Source organism: Emys orbicularis, chromosome 8 (assembly GCF_028017835.1).
Source record: "Emys orbicularis isolate rEmyOrb1 chromosome 8, rEmyOrb1.hap1, whole genome shotgun sequence".
NCBI classification, from domain to species: Eukaryota; Metazoa; Chordata; order Testudines; family Emydidae; genus Emys; species Emys orbicularis.
In genome coordinates this window covers 101,108,325-101,126,323 of record NC_088690.1, presented here as the reverse complement: position 1 = coordinate 101,126,323, position 17,999 = coordinate 101,108,325, and the positions used below count along the sequence as shown (strand labels likewise).

Here is a 17,999-nt window from a genome sequence, read left to right as displayed (position 1 = left end):
ACAGCCCCTTTTTAAAGCCCTGTCTCCGCTGTCCTGACTTTTTTGGGGCAACAGTGAGCATGTCCCCCGTTTGCTTTTGCCAACTTGAGCAGTGGGCAGGAGCAAACGGGACAAATGACCATTTTTGTCAAAAAAGGGGTGTGTGGAGGAACATGTGTGTGGGGGGCGAGTGGCTTGGGCCAGCCCCACGCAGGGGGAAGGGGTCGGGCGAACAATTTGGCCCAGCCCGGGGGGAGGGGGAGCTCAGACTAGCCCCACGCGGTGTCTCGTTTTTCCTTGAAAAATAGAGTCACCCGAGTCAGGCCAGGCAGGGAGCAGCCACTGAAACCAGGGGCCCCTGGGGGCGGCGCTGCTTAGCCCCGCAACAAACCTCCTCACGGGTGGGCCGCGCGCCGCCGGCCGTAGCCCTATAAACGGCCCAAGCACCGCCACACAGAACCCGTCCTGTCTGGCGCATGCGCACTAGCAGTCCAGCTCTTTAGCGGCCGCCGTGGAGTCTTCCCGGAAGTTCCCGCCCCCTCAAACAAGCGTATGCGGAGCCTTCTACGCCGCTTGCGCAGTAAGGCTCCTTATGGTGCGCATGCGCTGTCCCTTCCTTTTCTCTGTTACGGTGGAGGGGCGAGACGTTCTGAGAGCGCCTAGGGGTGGAAGAGGGAATACGTCATCGTCGCGGAACCTCACATCCTAGCAACGATAGGCGGGACCTAGCCACGTCTGTGTTCCGATTCCGAACCCGTCACCCCACCGTGTCCGTAAAGATGGCCGCTGCCAGGGAGAGGATACGGGCAGCTGTGAGAGAGGCGTCCCCGCCGGGCCGGGCCCTTTCCCTCCTCCTGCTGCTTGTTGGCCTGGCTTTGCCGGCCTGCGGCCTGGCGACCAATGGTGAGTGCGGGGGGCTCCGGCACCGGCCGCGGAAGGGACTGGGGAGGCGCTGCCTGGGCCGGGGGGCCGGGGTGATGGTGTGAATGGGGGAAACCTGGGCAGGGAGGGGCGCCGAGGTCGGAGGAGTGAGGGTCAGAAGAAGGCGCCTGGGAGGGCTGCGGTGGATAAACAGGCCCTCGGGAAGCCACCTCACTAGAGGTAAGAGAAGGGCTCGGGGTGAAGCGGGGACACCTGTCGAGGGCTGGGGAGGAGACCCCTATTCCGTTATTGAAATGTTTAAATCGGGGAGACACTCCATTTATTTTACTCAAGTGTGATTTAATGAGAAGTTTCTCCCCCACATCCCGTGCTAGGCCAGATCTGCGTTTCCTGCCTTCCTTCCTCTCGGGGCTTTAATTTAGCATTTTTGAGTTCAGAAGTTTGGAAATCTGCAGCAGGTGCCCTTCTATTCCAGTATCATCATGAATGGCGAAGAACCCAGGAAGCTGTGTGCTGTGAACTCCTACCTGATTAAAATTAGGAGGATTCCTGTTGCTATGTCCCCTCTAGTGAGAGGTGTTGATGACAGGAATCTCACACAATTAACTTTACGAGCAGACTTAACATTTTCTACAGTATGGCGTTGTCTACACTGGCATTTCATTGGCAAAACTTTTGTCGGTCAGGGGTGTTAAACCCAATGACGAAAGTTTTACTGACACAAAGAGCTGGTGTGAACAGCGCTTTGTCGGCAGGAGCATTCTCCTGCCAACAAAGCTGCTTCTGTTTGTTGGGGGTGGACGTTTTTGTGCGCCTTTTAGCGGCATGGCTGTAGCGGTTTGTTTACCTGCCCCGTCCGCAGGTCCGACCGATTGCGGCTCCCACTGGCCACGGTTCGCCGCTGCAGGTCAATGGGAGCCGCTAGAAGCGGCGGCCAATACGTCCCTCGGCCCGCGCCGCTTCTAGCAGCTCCCATTGGCCTGCAGCGGCGAACCGCGGCCAGTGGGAGCCGCGATCGGTCGGACAGGGCAGGTAAACAAACCGGCCCGGCCCGCCAGAGGCTTTCCCTACACAAGCGGCGATCCAGTTTGAGAAACACTGATTTAGACCATCCCTGACGGGTGTTTGTCTAACCTGCTCTTAAAAATCTCCAATGATGGAGATTCGACAGCCTCCCTAGGCAACTTATTCCAGTGCTTAACCATCTTGACAGGAAGTTTTTCCTAACGTCCAACCTAAACTGCTCTTGCCATAGTTTAAGACCATTGCTTCTTGTCCTATCCTCTGAGGTTAAGAAGAACAATTCTTCTCCCTTCTCCTTGTAACAGCCTTTTATGTACTTGAAAACTGTTATCTTGTCCCCTCTGTCTTCTCTTTTCCAGACTAAACAAACTCAATTTTTTCAATTTTCCCTCATAGGTCATGTTTTCTAGACCTTTAATCATTTTTGTTGCTCTTTTCTGCTCCAAGTAATGGAGGACACCCTTCTCCTCTCTCCCCTCCCCCCCAGGCCTTGGTAAATATATAGGTCACTCCCATCAGCTGATACATTAGATGTTTCTCACCTTGTTTCTGTTCAGCAACATCTAGTTTTAACCTGTCTTTGTTGCTTTTAATGTTGTGCATTCCACTGAATATGGAATGCTGACAGACTGCTTAATTTAACAGCATTGTCCTATGCACAAAGTATGCCTTTACAATATTTTTAAAAAGTTAAATATTCCTAGAGATAAATATGAACACACTGTTTACATGGTGCTTTTCTGATTACAGCAGGCTGCGCACAGTGTGAAACCATGCAAATAATCATGATTATATTTGATTATAAAAATGACTGAGACTTTTGGATAAAAGTACATGGTGAAGGTTAAGGGGCAGTATGAACCTCAGATTATATAAATATGGATCATCAAACCAATCCCTGAAGTGCAACCACCTCTAGGTTAAAGCTACTACCATATGACATTGCATAACAATGCTATGTAACAGTACAAGGCAAGGTGAACAATACTTTATCCAGTCAAAACTACAAGATACATTTTGGGAAAATATAATTTACATTTGTAAATAGGCTATGACTTCGGTGTTAAATCCCAACTTCTGGGAAAAGTGCCATCTTTCAGGGAAACATAAAACTGAAATTCTGACTTTCTGGCTATAAGCACTCCCTAGGATTGTTTTGTGGCATCCATTCAGTGATCAGCATAGACACAGAAAGAAGATTTATGCTTTCTGACTCAACGCCACTTTTAACAATAACTGGGTTTTCTTTGATTAAGTTTCCTTTTAAAGAGCTGACCAGGTGTGACTCTGAGTTCACAGCTCAAACATATATGGCCAATTGAATGATGTATGTTTAACAAGAATTTTAAACTTTGTTATTCCTTAATTTACCTGTTTTACTGATGTAAAATAGCTTGTGGGGGGGAAAAGAACTCTATTTTCTAAATCACTCCACAAATAGTATGACTTGAGTTCTTAAAAGTCAAATGCTTTATACCATACATAGTAGTAACTGCTTGATAGTTTTATTTCTGAAAGGGAGGTCCATTTTTGTAAATATAATTTCTGGTTAATAAGAACTTCTTGTCTTCTGCATATATGTAGGCTTTAGGAAGATTTCATTTTCAAAACCACTCATTTTTTGAGAATTAAAAATGCGAGGATGTACAAAACTGGATAGTTCAAAGGGAAAACTAACTTCTGCTATATTTGCATTTCATTTGTTTTAGCAATTACCTCAGGATACATCAAAATCCTACTCTATCTGGTGAGGTCACTTCCCAGTGTTAGCTGCCCAGCATATCCTGTGACCAGTAACTACAAATAGGAAACTGGATAAAATTAATTTTTTGCAACTCTTCCCTAATTTTTTCATCCAAGTCAATTCAGCCCTATTGACTTCAGTGCAGGATCCACCCATATAAATTCAGTTGAGAAGCAGACTTTTATAAGCTTCTCTCATGCAGTGAGCTAAAAAGGTATATTTTGAGGTGAAAATACAAACGAATAAATTTGTCTTACAGCATGAACAAATGTAAAGTGATACACTTCAATTTATATGTAGGGCCTCCTCATGTTAGGTGTTGTGCAAACGCATGAAGACATGGCCCAGGCCCTGAAAAGTTTTTTACCTTTGACGACTTTGTTTTCTCGTGCCCTTTTTCACGAACTAGATGTTTTTCCAGACCCGTGCACAAGTGATGGTTCTTTCTGTCACTGCAGCAAGGTCCTCCATCCAGGTCTCCCCAAAGAGTCAGCAAGCAAGCCGGTGCTTCATGGTTTGCACCTCACCGCACTCACATATATTCGTGTCTCTGACTTTAAATACCATTCCACGTGTAGTGGCAGCAAATAAATTAGGTATTTTATTTCACTGTGCATGTGAATAAAAGTTATAAGATATGGCATGAATTGTTAATGTCATCACTGGCTGCAGAGCATTGTTGTGTTGGGTTAGACCTCTGTTTACATTCCTAAACCAAAAAGTTGATTATAATTCAACTGCTATGCTATGAATTTTAAATGTCTTAATCATTTTAGAGCCAATAGTCAACAATACTCTGCATCTCCAGAAAAGACCTCCATATGATCCTAGTACAGTATGCCATACAGTTTACTTGAAGGGACACAGTCAACTTAACTGTCACAATTCTTTCTGATTTTTTTTTTTTTTTGTCTACGGTGGTTGCATCTAATGTAACATTATTACAATTGAAAGTGATTAATGAGCTTCTCTTTTCCATTTTATTTTGTCCAACAACATATAGTCCGTTCCCCCCATTTTGTGTGAAAGATAAACAACAAGGGACAGAGAAACATTCTTAAAAATAGGAAACTGTCTTTGTGAACCTCACAGAAATAGCAGGGAGATTCAGGGGTGTCTCACTTTCAGAGTAACTGCACGTGTCTTCCCCCTCTGTGGTCCCTCAAGGATACCCACTTAAGGTTTCTGGCTCCCAGCCATCACCTCTCTTGGGTGGAGACCTGTGTCTGTCTCCCTCTTGCCTGGGGTTTTAAGGCTGCGGAGCTCCTCGCCTTATACAGCAATATCCCCAGCAAGCTAGTCTACCTAAAGGCCAACACCAGTGCTTTGTTTTCTCTCTGAAGGCTATGAACAAGGTATTGCTAGCAGTTACAAGGTACCTTGCTCTTTGTAAGCAAAGATCTTTATTCTTAAGGTAAAAGAATTAAAGAGAAAACAAATATAAAAACAATAAAAGTTCCTATATGCGTTCTAAAAGTTTACCAGATGTCACTGCTCAGTCATATGAGGCCCTGGTAGGCCAAACTCTTTCCAGCCCTTCTGCAAGGGTCAGAGCCTCCATTGGATAAAAGGTCTTGCCTATTTGGAGGTTCAGAAAGAAGGCCCTGAGTCAGTTTAAATCCAGCCATTTAGATCAAAAGATTTTCCTGTTGGCTTCCGAAGGGGTGGTACCTCTCTAGAGGTGGTTATAACCTGACTTAAGTGATTCGCCTTAAATACCCCCCACTGGTTTTAGTTCCTGGTCGAGCTGTGTCGACGCTCTTCTCCTGGAGATGTATAAACTTAATAAACATGGTTCCCAAGATGTTGCATGGGGTTGCAATATCTGTCATAAGGAGGAGGAATTATTTTTATTGTATTTGTTTTTATTGACTAGATTTCAAGTTGATGGTGTCTCTTCTTAAATATCTCCTTTAAAAGAATATACAAACAGATCTAAAAGGAAATGCCTTGCACAGTAAGCCATATTTCCTCTTTTCCAATTTCTTCATATAACGTGTATTGTGCTCTCTGCTTACAAAAAGGTAAGGCATTTTCAGTGGCTATACTGACTTCCTTGTCAGACTTTGTCACAGTGTGTGACCTGTGTGAATGTCTCAATAACACACCATTTGATCTTACTGTAAACTTATCATATGGTATAAGTCTTGGTTGAATGAATCATCTGTTCTGATGGAATAATGTGGGAGAAATTTAGTGGCTCTGTGTATTGACTTCTTTCTTGTGACCTGTTGGCTCTCTATCGAAGCCTTTAAGTGTAATGATTTTTTTTGTTTTGAGGCATTCACATAAGATGTGACTGTCCACACCGCAAGTCTTTCAGGTTTAATGCCATCAGTTACAGTGCCAGCTAACAGAAATAGGGCATTGATGGATTTCCTGGCAGAACTGTAGCTTTAGACATGGGGGATGCTCATCTTGGCATCACCAACCAAGCATTTATTTTTTTCTGCAAGTAAAAACTAAAAAAAATTCTAAAATTTATGTAAAATTCCATCACTAGTAGCAAAGGTAATAGTTTAAAGAAATAGTTCCCTTATATTTGGTAAATGGTACCTCTGTAGTCAAGACTAGATTGTTTGTGACTTTCCTTTATTTTAGAAGCTAGAAGGCTCCATGATGTCTAGCTCAACTTTGGTTACTTGAGGGTTTTTTGTTTTTACAATTGGTTAAAGCCTATTTCATGTTGGAAAAGTTTGCCATATAAACAAAGAGTAGTTTGTTCAGCTTTAGTCCTTTATAAATGTACATGGGTCTGTGAGTAACTTGATTCATTCTACCGTTTGTATGACATGTTATTGATAAGTAATCTGACAAAAAGTGGCTAGATATTTTAGGTGCCAAAGTTTGTAATTTTCCAACATGCCAAAGAACTAATAAATTATTAAATAACCATAAATAATGGCACTGTTTTAGAACATACATTCCTATGTGATTTTTGGCATGCCAAATGATTTTTCAAGCTGCAGAACATAATGTGACTTTATTTTTTAAGCAGTCTCCTAATATTTTGTGCTAGAGGTAAAGTGCCATAAACATGAGCAGTTTTATGGTCTGATCCTACAAGGTGTTGAGAACTTTGATTATCTTGCACATTTAGGCCTATTAGCCATTATGAGCTTTTTTTTTTTTTTCCTTACAGAGGGAAATGGGATTTTCTGTAATCAGATGCATCTCAATCCAGGACTTCATGTTGTATAGCTTATTTTGGGGGGGGGGGGGGGGGTGAATGGCAAAAAACTTTTTTACCATCTGAAGGAGTTTGTCTCTGCTCTGAGGGTTTGCCAGTATACTGGCAAACGCTTTTTAGTTTAGACAAGGCCCTAAGTCAGGGGCGGGCAAACTTTTTGGCCTGAGGGCCATATCGAGTTTCCAAAATTGTATGGAGGGCCGGTTAGGGGAGACTGCCTCCCCAAACAGCCAGGCGTGGCCCAGCCCCCGCTCCCTATCCGACCCCCTGACGGCCCCCCACCTAACCCCCCCGTTTCCTGTCCCCTGACTGCCCGCGGACCCCCCGCCCCTGACTGCCCCCCGCTGCCCCATCCAACCCCTCCCCTCCTAACTGACTTGCCCTCCCCCCCCCCCCCGGGACCCCTGCCCCCATCCAACCACCCCTTCTCCCTGACTGCCCCTGGAATCCCTGCCCCTGACTGCCCCCCACCGCCCCATCCAACCCCACCTCTCTTTCCTAACTGCCCCCCCGGGACCCCTACCCCCATTCAACTCCCCTGTTTCCTGCCCTCTGACTGCCCTGACCCCATCCACACCCCTGACCACCACCCCGAACTCCCCTGCCCTCTATCCAGCCCCACCCTCTCTGCTGTCTGGAGCACCAGTGGCTGGCGGCGCTACAGCTGCGCCGCCCAGAGCCCCAGGATAGGCAGCTGCGCCGCCCAGCTTGAATCAGCTACGCCACCGCGGAGCACAGAGCACTGGGTCAGGCAGCACAGCTGCAGAGCCGCGGCCTGGCAAGAGCTAGCAGCCCTGCCGCCCAGAGCATTGCGCCAGCAGCTCAGTGAGCTGAGGCTGCGGGGGAGGGGGAACAGCGGGGGAGGGGCAGCGGGGGCTAGCCTCCCGGGCCAGGAGCTCAGGGGCCGGGCAGGAGGGTGTGGCCCGCAGGCCGTAGTTTGCCCACCTCTGCCCTAAGTGGTAGAGCTGAATAAATAGTGGATTTTTCAGGTTTTTTTGGGGGGGGCGGCAAATGGAAAAATTCCAAAATTTTGGTTCGTTTCAAAACTAAACTTGCCCTCTTCCCTCATTTTGTGTAGCGTCAGAGCAAATATTTAGTTACACCTGAAATAATTTTTGGGGGTCTTTTTTGGTGTTTTTCACCCTTTTTTGGTTAGATACATTTCAAAAGAAAACTTCATTTCAGAATGAAACTTCAAAATGTTTTGTTTTGAAATTGTCAAAATGAAATGGTTCTGCATTTCAGAAACTGCTGAATTCTACCCGAAATCACAAATAGTTTCAGTGCTCTGAAAAATGCATTTTTCAGTGAATTTAATATTCACCAAAAAAATTTCACTCAGGAGTATGAGTTCCATTGACTTTCACTGAGACTTGTGCTTCTAGGTCACTCAATCATATATATATATATATATATATATATATATATATATATATATATATATATATATATTTTTTTTTTTTAAACTATAAAAATCCCACCCAAAATCACTTTGAATCAAAGGTTCTGGCTTGAAATGTATTGGTTTTTTTTTTTCATACAGAATGTAGAGACGCTGCCAACTTAGTTTATTCTAAACAATAAGTCTTCCAAACTCTAATAATATAAATATTCTTATGACTTTGGCTTATGCCCTGAAACACAAAGGCTTACAATCTCTAACTATTAGAGATCCATTTGAGACCAAATGTGGGGGCCAGGTTTATCTGATACCTGCATCCGCAGAATTCTTATGCCTTCCTCTGAAGCATTTGGTACTGACTACTACGACAGAGGATACTGGACTCGATCGTGGCGCTGATCCAATCTTGCAGTTCCTATGTTCCACTTTTAAGTTTTTTGTTTTTTTTTAGTGTAATCTATATACTTGTTACAAAATTGTGATCCTGGACACTGTAAGGGTATGCTAATACAGGTGAATCAGAGTATTTTATTAAGATTTCTGCAGTAGACATGAAAACTTTTAAAAAGTAAAGTCTACTGCTGATATTGTCAGACTGATTAGTTTTGACGTGAAATATATAGAGTAATTTTATTAGTTGTACTTGGTTTAAAATCTAGTGAGTAGTGAAGTTTTGCTGACATGCTTAAAAAATTGCGCTAAGTTATCCTCTGTAGCAACCGAAAGTTATTGTCACATGCCAAGGAAGTCTTTTGACAGAATTTTTCATAATAGTTTCCCTAAAACTCGGAGCACAGATAAATGCAGTTTATTGCAGCTTTCAAGAAAGGCACTTTAACATTTTAATGTGGAGTAAAAAGTAGATCATTATAAGTCAGTCAACTTTATTTCATGTGACATGCCTTGAACAGCACAATCATTAACAAAGAAAAATATACTACGAATAAATGCAGTGAAATTTGCTACTTTGTTAAATGGCTTGGTATGTGGTTTTTAGTACTATGTTGTAAACCTGCTAAACACTTCCATTGCAAACACACAAAAATATTGAACAGTAAAACTGCTGAAAGTGGAAATAAAGAAAAACGTCTTAATCCCTCTTAAAATATAACTTCTGTATCAGTTTTCTGTGTGCTTATATATAGTCATGTGACCTCTGCCCTTTAACATTGTTAGTGAATTCATAGTTTGATGAGTAAAGACCTTTTTACCACCAGTCATAAAGCAGGCAAAGCAACATTTTTTCCTAGACTAATTTCATTGTCTTGGCAGTTGAGCACATTTGCAGGGTGAAGGCATAGTGTGCACATCACACGAACCCAGTGCCTGTTTAGAATGTTTAGCTGGGACACCAATAATTATATAAAGTCAGATGATAATATCAGAGTGCTGATTATTTTCTTAAATGGGTCAGACTCTGGAAAAAATCAATGCTCTGGTCTTTTCAATTTGGGTTCTTGATCGTTTTAAGCCTTGTAAGCATTGACAGTGTCCTTTAGCGCTTGTGCTGCTTATACATAGCTTCAGAGCTACTTGCAAGCGGTGAAAATAATTTCTTGCTCCCTTTCTATCTCACAGTCTTAATAGTGGGCTTCTCTTCTCGTTTGGATGATTGGAGGTAGGCCAGACCTTTGTTCTACCCAGAGAACAGGACAGCCCCTTCTGAGTCTTTCCCAGATTTCTCTTTTTGGGACTTTGGGTTTGAGGTACTTTGGGCTTAGGTACTCTTCCTTCCTCCATCTGCCACCTGGGTCAAAGATCGCAACAAAGAGGGGAAAAAAAGGGAAGGCCAAGTCTAAGAAATGTACTGTGTTCATCATACCTGCAACCTAGCACAATGTGGCTTTTCTGTCTTGCTAGGCTTCTCAGTAACTCTGAGAATTTAAATGTGCCGGAGAAAGCTGGGGACATTTTTATTATTATTATTATTTATTTATTATTTGTATTACCAGAGGTCCTAGCAATGGACCAGGACCCCATTGTGCTAAGCATGATACAAAAGTAAAACAAAGAGATGGATAGGCCCTGCACCAAGGTGCTTTCCGCTAAGTATTCTGTAATACTACAGGAGTCTTGTATGTAAGACATGGGAGATAATTGTCCACTCTTGTTTGCAGTAGTGAGGCCTCAACTGGAGTACTCTGACCTGTTCTGGGCGCCACACTTTAGGAAAGATTTAGACAAATTAGAGAGTCCAGGGGAGGGCAACAAAAATGATAAAACATGTAAAAAAAATCTGAATGATAAGGTAAGGTTTTTCTTTGGAAAAAAAAAAAAAAAAAAAAAGTTTAATCTTGGGCAAAGAAGACTGAGAGGGGACGAGATAAGTTTTCGAATATGTTAAGTGCTGTTATAAAGAGAACTGTGATCAGCTGTTCTCCATGTCCACTGAAGTTGGACAAAAAGTAATGGGCTAATCTGCAGTAAGGGAGATTTAGGTTAGCTATTAGGGAAACTAATAAGGGTAGTAAGCTCTGGAATAGGCTTCCAAGGTGAGGTTGTAGAACCCCCATCATTGGAGGTTTTTAAGAATAGATTGGACAAACCCCTGTTGGGGTGGCCCAGGTTTGTTTAGTCCTGTATTGGCGCAGGGGCCGGACTTGACTTCTTGAGGTCTCTTCCATGATTCTAATACCTGCCTTATTCTGTTGGGATTTCCTCATCAAAAGGACTGAAAGAGGTATACCTCCATATTTGTATCCACATGTATCATCGCAGGTATCTGCATTTTTTTGTTACCACTTAAGGGAATTACACACTTTCTTGAGATCCTTCTGGGAAAGGTGCAGAAGATGCAGTCACATGTCCTAGCCAGGACAAGGGGTCGTTTTTTCCCCCTGATCACTTACGAGAGAGTGGAAAAACCCACTCTTGTGATCATGAGGAATTCAAGAAAGGAAATTCTCAGATGAAAACAAATTTTCCTTTTTCACTGGAAAACATTGATGAAGTGGGAAACGGGGGCCCTGTAAAAGCTGTAATTTTGAGGTGAATTGTGATTCCTTGGCTGTAAATTACATTTATTAATAGATTAATTCTTCATTTCTTCTATAAGTGCAATCTTTTTCATCATTTTTGCTGACCTTCCAGATAGTGTTCATGGTTTAAGCAGATATATCATTTCTTTATGGAGTAAGTTAGTGGTGGTCTTGATTTGTGCTAATTTATATACTTCTGGTGGAAGACAGTGGTGTGACATACTGACCATTTTGTGCAATATCCTGAATTAATTTGTATTGAATTAAGTTAAACCTTATTGAATAAGTTTATTATCTTTTTGGGGTTAATTGTATTAAAAATTCAAATTTTTATGTTCTACTGTGAGATTGTATGGAACTTCTTTAGCAGGAAGACAAGATTACTCTGGAAGTTATTAGGAACTTCACATGTATTGTTCCAAAAAGCCCTTTGAAGTGGATTTCCTAGGAAGTACCTGGGTGTGAGTGGAATGCAAATTCTCCCCTCCTAAGAATCTCTTCAAGCTACACCCTAGGGAGTGAGGAGTTTTGCAGTCTTAGAGGAGCAGGAAAATAACACTACAGGTGCAGGTTGAAACCTGAGTTGCAGCTTTCCTGGCCCCTAGGTGAGTGGGAATGGGATGCCAAGTGCACCTTAGGTTTCATCCTCAAGCTTTAATGTCATATTCCAGGTTCTCCAAAGATTACTACTATCTTCTAGGTATACCTCCATATTTGTATCCACATGTATCATCGCAGGTATCTGCATTTTTTTGTTACCACTTAAGGGAATTACGCACTTTCTTGAGATCCTTCTGGGAAAGGTGCAGAAGATGCAGTCACATGTCCTAGCCAGGACTTTTTGCGAGTCTCAAAAACTCTGATGTTTCTGTAGGGTGGTGTTTTTTTTTTTTTTTTTTTTAACCCAACATTGACACCATAAGAATACGAGGCACTTTGTTGCTTTGCATATCACCTTCAATATCATGACACACACTGAAAATAAGGACAATCAAAGGTTAGTGCTGATAGTTCAGTAACTTAGATTGGTGGGCGAAGTGAAAAGAAAACAGTTTGATCTGCAGGTGAAGTGTCAGGCTAAGCTTTCAAGTTCCTGGTTTCTCTTGATTCATGTGGGTCTTTTAAAATGAGTTATTGAAACTAAATCCATTTTTCACTTAAAGGTGAAAAGTGGTTTCTGAGGTTGATAGACTTGAGTTTTGGTTCTGTGGAAGTAAATATGAGAGACTTTTTAAAAATTTAATTTAATATTGAGATCTTCTATTCTAAATACCAGTCCAGAGTGAATTTGTAAATGCATCTATCTCTTCTTTGCTAACACTTGTGTGTGCTATGGTAGATTGGGAAATTTTATCTGCCTCTTGGGTTTTTTAAAATCCATAAAATCGTTGCACTCCAAAATGGACCTAGTCCATTGTGGTATGACTTCCTTGTAAAATAAGTCAAGAGACTTAGTGAGTATGTTTGTACACAAATCTAAAGAACAATAACAAACACAGAATAAATGTCTTTTCTCCCTTCCCCCAGCTACTGCAGATGCTCCTAAAAATGACAGTGAAGTGTTAAATACATCTCAGATTTCAACACCCAGTCTGCCCACTTTGATAACTACAACAAAAAAACAATCCTCCGCAACTCTTAAAGTCAGTAATATTGTCACACTTGGATCAGCTATCGTGAAGGATGACCCAGCCACATCTGTTACAACTCATTCCACATCTGTTAGCCCCATTTCACAAATTGATGTGGATGCTTCTGAAGATACTAAAATTGAGGAAGAGGGTCTCCTAACAGACTTCAAAGACATACTGAATAGTTCACCACCAACAGCAAAAGAAACTATGGAGCCTGATGGGCGTGATGACTATGGCCCTTATGAGGTGACGCCCAATTCCAGATATAATACAGACCTAGATTTGCTGGAAGATGAGGAGACTGATAGCTTTGGCAGTTATAATGAGCACATGAAATCTCTTGATGCCAAGATAAAGGACTCTGTCTCAGGATTGGAAGAAGACACCCATTTCTTTTTCCACCTGGTTATTATTGCCTTCTTAGTAGCTGTTGTTTATATCACATATCATAATAAGAGAAAGGTAGGTATACTGTGAAAGTGAGATGAAAAATTCCACTGTAATATTTCAAAGTAATTTTTGCTTTGAAACCTTGAACAACTTTTTTTTATAAAAACTACTTAGTTGTGCTAAGGTCTAAGTACACTTACAAACAGTATTCTGTTTTGTGATCTTAATATGCAGATCATTAATATCTGTACAAAAAAGCAAGCTAATTTAGAACTACAAGCATTTTAGGTTGGGAAAAATCAATTAAATGATAACATCAGGAATCAATCAGTTCAGTAATATGCTATGATGGAATATATGGTTTCTAGAAATAAGATCAAGGGAAAGTTGAATGAAGGTGATTGATGAACTAATTTTGGGTCTGCACAGGATTATAAACCTCAATTTAAGGAAAATTTAATTTTCAGTAAAGTAAGAATGTTCCTGAGATAGTGATAATGCTTACAATTTGAGACCATCTTTGAACTGTAGATATGCCTAGGATTTAACCCTTGCCCTATCACAACTTGATAATTAGCATGTTGGGTTACTTTTGTTTGCAGTTCTAACAAATATCTCTGACTGTAGATAATAGATGATGCAATCAGACCACCATTGACACATTTTTCTCCAGTCTAATCAGTGTTATCTTATTTCAGAATCTAAAGATATTACATGACAGCCTACATTTTATTTCAAACTTGTGTGCATTTTCTTAATGTAATGCTCCAAGAAGTTTAAATATGTTTCTCTTTCCCCGCTCTTTTTCTTTATCCCTTTAGCTAACTTTGATTATTTGGCCTTCTGTTTTATTGGATCTGAAACTAACATGGCTAACTTATAACACCATATTATGCTAAAAGCAACTGCATTGCTGAGTATAAGTAAAATTTTCAGAAGTGCCTATGACACGTTTGGAAATAGGACTTGGACCAAGAACTAAATTGCTAGGTGCTGTTGAAAATGTTCATCTTGGTTTTCTCCTGTGTCAGCACAGACACATGGGGATTTCTGTCTTCACAACTCCCATAACTACTGCTTGATGCTGAGACTACGCAGACTTGGGTTGGGTTGCCACTTCATGCTCCTTCATTGCTGGAGAGTAGCAGCAGAAAATACTCTAGTGCTGAAACTACAGAATCTTTTCAGCATTCTCCCACTGGCAATAACAGTGTAAATTCCAGGGTATATCAGCCAAAGGTTTTTACCAACATTACCTAACACTGACTGTGCTGAAAACTTGAATGCTGTTAATACTAATGCTTTTGCCATTATGGAGCTGTACCTGTGCTAGCCAAATAGTGGGAGAAGTCTTGGTGTGGACAAGAGGTGGGTTAGCAGTGAGTGGATTAGTTATGGGGAGGAATACGTGGCGAGTACAGATAGCACTGTGAATTTTAGCAAGCAACTGTCATGCTGGTAGCTCTGGATGGGGCTGTGTGATTACAAATGTAGCTGTTATATTAGCTGACAAAAGTGAAACATTTGCACCACATTGTCATTTCATCTGTATCAAAATTGGTTGTGATTTCTTCCAGATCTTCTTATTGGTCCAGAGCCGAAGGTGGCGTGATGGTCTTTGCTCGAGAACAGTGGAATATCATCGTTTAGATCAAAATGTTAATGAAGCAATGCCTTCACTGAAGATAACCAATGATTACATTTTTTAAAAGCATCAATTTGCTGAATTAGTCATTTTCTTTGCCTGACTTTTTATATAATGTTGTGCAGTGTCTGCCATAAAGAGTTTGTACTGAAATGAGAGGTCTCTCTTGCCTGGATGGGTTTGAGATTAAAGCTCATGTAAAACAAAGGGCATGTATTATTAGCATTAAATTCTTTGTCGATAGTCAAGTTTCAAATCACATGTACAGAAACTAGATTTAAACAATGTATTTCACTTGTTTTTTTCCTTTATTTCATTTTATTTTGTGCATCCTCTCCTTCTGTCTAGAGCAATGCCAACAGGGCTAATATAAAAATGTGGGCATAAAACATCTTAGATCTGATAAATTGAGTCTGCCATCACTGAATCACATTAATTGTCTCTTTCTGCAAATCATTAATATGGCTCATAAATCCTGCTATCTTACACAGTTCAAAAATATTTTTTCCATGTATAGATTGCTTAGTGCTCCAAAACTTTCTTCTAGATATCTTTTGGCTAACTCAGACTCTTCTCACGTTACGCTACCTTATGTGACAAGCTTTATGCTGATATTCTTCTCTAGATGCTTCATTCAGTAAAGTATTTTACAATAATTATGTACCAAGCATGACTTGAAATCAAGTTATACCTTACATTTCTTTGGAATATCCCAGGTTTGTATGACAGTATTGCTGTTTCTTGATTACCCAAGATTTACTCTGTAACTATGCTTATGGAAACTTCATCTATCTTTTAAGATTAGTGAATTGGAAATAAGCTTCATAGTGTAATTGTTTATAAAATAAAAATATACCTAGCAGGCAAGTGCAACAAAAATTTCCCCTGAATTTTAAGGCAGTTATGGTATGCAATCATGTGGTTTCTTGTATACTACAAACATGTTAAGTCTGGGAATGTAAGAGTGATTGATTGTTTTTGATGATATCCTAAACACAAGTAATTGGCAGGTGGGGTAGAAATTAAAAGCGTATGGGTTGCCATGATCTATGGACAACACTGCACCTTGATTTAATTTTGAGAGAATTAATTTTACATGTGAATTAGGTGTACAGCAAGTTATTGGTATGTTTGGTTTTTTACCTTGTCCTATGTAGTTCAGCTATTTGTTTTTCCATGAGATGTAAAATATACAATTTCATAGTTTTCCTTTTTGTACATTGTGTGATTTAATTTTCAGAGCTGATAAATATCTAAATAATGGTGACTAAGAACCACAATTAATGACTCGGTATACAAGTGGTAATGTACTGTTTTGAAAAAAGTCAAAACTTTACAGATGTTCGCATGAGAAGAGTTGTGATGGCATGATATGTTATGGGTGAAATAGTTCATAAATAGTAAATTCCTACAGTTACATGCTTTCTTTTGATAACCATAAGAAAGTGAAGCCTAAAGAATATGCCAGAACTATTTTCTTGCAGTAATTTTTATCATATTTGGACTTGTTTCACGTAATATTTTGAATAATGTTTTTAAAATAAATGGGAAGAATACAAGTTTCTTTTTTATAATAACTTGATCAGTTTGAACATGTTCATGTTAAGTAGCATATTCCAGTGACAGTGAATAATTTATCTTCTGTTTAGGGTTGAACAGAGCATTGCAAACTATCTTTTGGCACTCAAAACAACTGTTTTTGCCATTCATTATGTGTGGATTCACTCCATATGGAATCCTTTATATGATTATATAGGCATGGTATGTGTGACAAACGATTTGCACTTTCCAGCACCTCAGCTGCCATTCATCTCAACCAAGTCTTGTGGAGTCAGGTTTTCAATAAGTGTCACCTTGTGTAGTATCACTGTTATTTTTTTTCCAGTATAAATGTGTAAGAATAACAAATTAGAAAAATGGTCAGGTAGGTTATTTTAAACCCACCTTAACTATAGTTTTCAGAATATGGGGGGAAGGAGAGAAAGTGTCCAAGCCATAACACTGATACGTTAAATTTGTATTGAAACAGTAACAAAATACATATATTTTTGTTTTGTTTGTGGAGTTCATGGATGCATTACTTTCTCTTTCCATTTGAGTCATCCTCAGTTCTGTGAAGTACAGTTCTCAGCTTTACTGGTAAACCATAGCTTTAATTAGGCCTGCTATAATTATTCCCCACTCAGAAGGGCTGAAAAAACAATATCCTATTACAAGATATGCATTCTTTGCCTGTATTATAGCAAATGCTTTCTGGGGAAAATGAGATGGCAAACTAACCAGCCATATCTTATTCTTAAGAGACTAAGAATGGTGTCTTGAAATGTAAATGATTAAAACTATAACAGTTATGACAATACTATCTTTTTTTTTCTTCAAAAATGTGCATTCCTCATTTTGTGACAGTCATTGTGATGCAATAGTTGAGATTGTTTTTTGGTTTTGCATTTAAAGTACAAGTGTCCCATCTGTTTTTATGTACAAAATGTAGCTTATCTGTCCCAAATGTTCAGCACACAAATTCAGTAAAACTTGAATCTTCTAATGACTTACAAGAAAATTTGGTCAATTTCAAAGTTCTATTAATTACAAGTAGTTCCCCCTCCCCAAAACATTCTGAGCTTCATGATTATTCCTTCCCTTCTGGCTTAAGAACTACACTTTGAAAGCCAAAAATTTGCACATAAAGTGAGTTTGGTGGGTTCTCTGGGGTGGTTTGTTAATTAAACAAAAAAAGTTGGTAGTCGTCCTGAATGAATTCTTATGCACTATGGTTAGCTGACAGACCAAGATTTACAATGTCTTTGGGGTAACTGATTCATCAAAGATGGTTCAAGTGTGAAGGATCAAATATGTGTGCATCTGTGTCATCGTTCCAGTGTAAACTTCACCTTAGACTCCTTTTCAGTCCATCATGTAACAGGCCTGGCTTCCTTCACTCTCCGAGGAACTATGTGGTTGACCTACTGTTAAACTGGATCTCTGGGCTGCAGCCCTCCTTTTTTCCCAGAACATTAACAGGACAGGCTAAACTCCATTTGGCACCAGTAAGCCCATTTGCTTTGGGGGTCTGCATTTAAAGTGACTCAAAAAGAGCATCATTACAACAAAGTAGCATTTTATTGCCAAAAG

At 40.4% G+C, this 17,999-nt stretch overlaps 1 protein-coding gene across 1 annotated transcript; it reads left to right on the top strand.

Annotated features, from left to right (window-relative positions):
* The first annotated feature begins 601 nt into the window (after positions 1–601).
* On the top strand, positions 602–16,925 carry C8H5orf15 (chromosome 8 C5orf15 homolog). Its single transcript, XM_065409485.1, has 3 exons — positions 602–882; positions 12,726–13,294; positions 14,800–16,925. The coding sequence occupies exons 1-3, from the start codon at positions 759–761 to the stop codon at positions 14,929–14,931; spliced, it is 825 nt and encodes a 274-aa protein (XP_065265557.1). The 5' UTR covers positions 602–758; the 3' UTR covers positions 14,932–16,925.
* Positions 16,926–17,999: the final 1,074 nt, after the last annotated feature.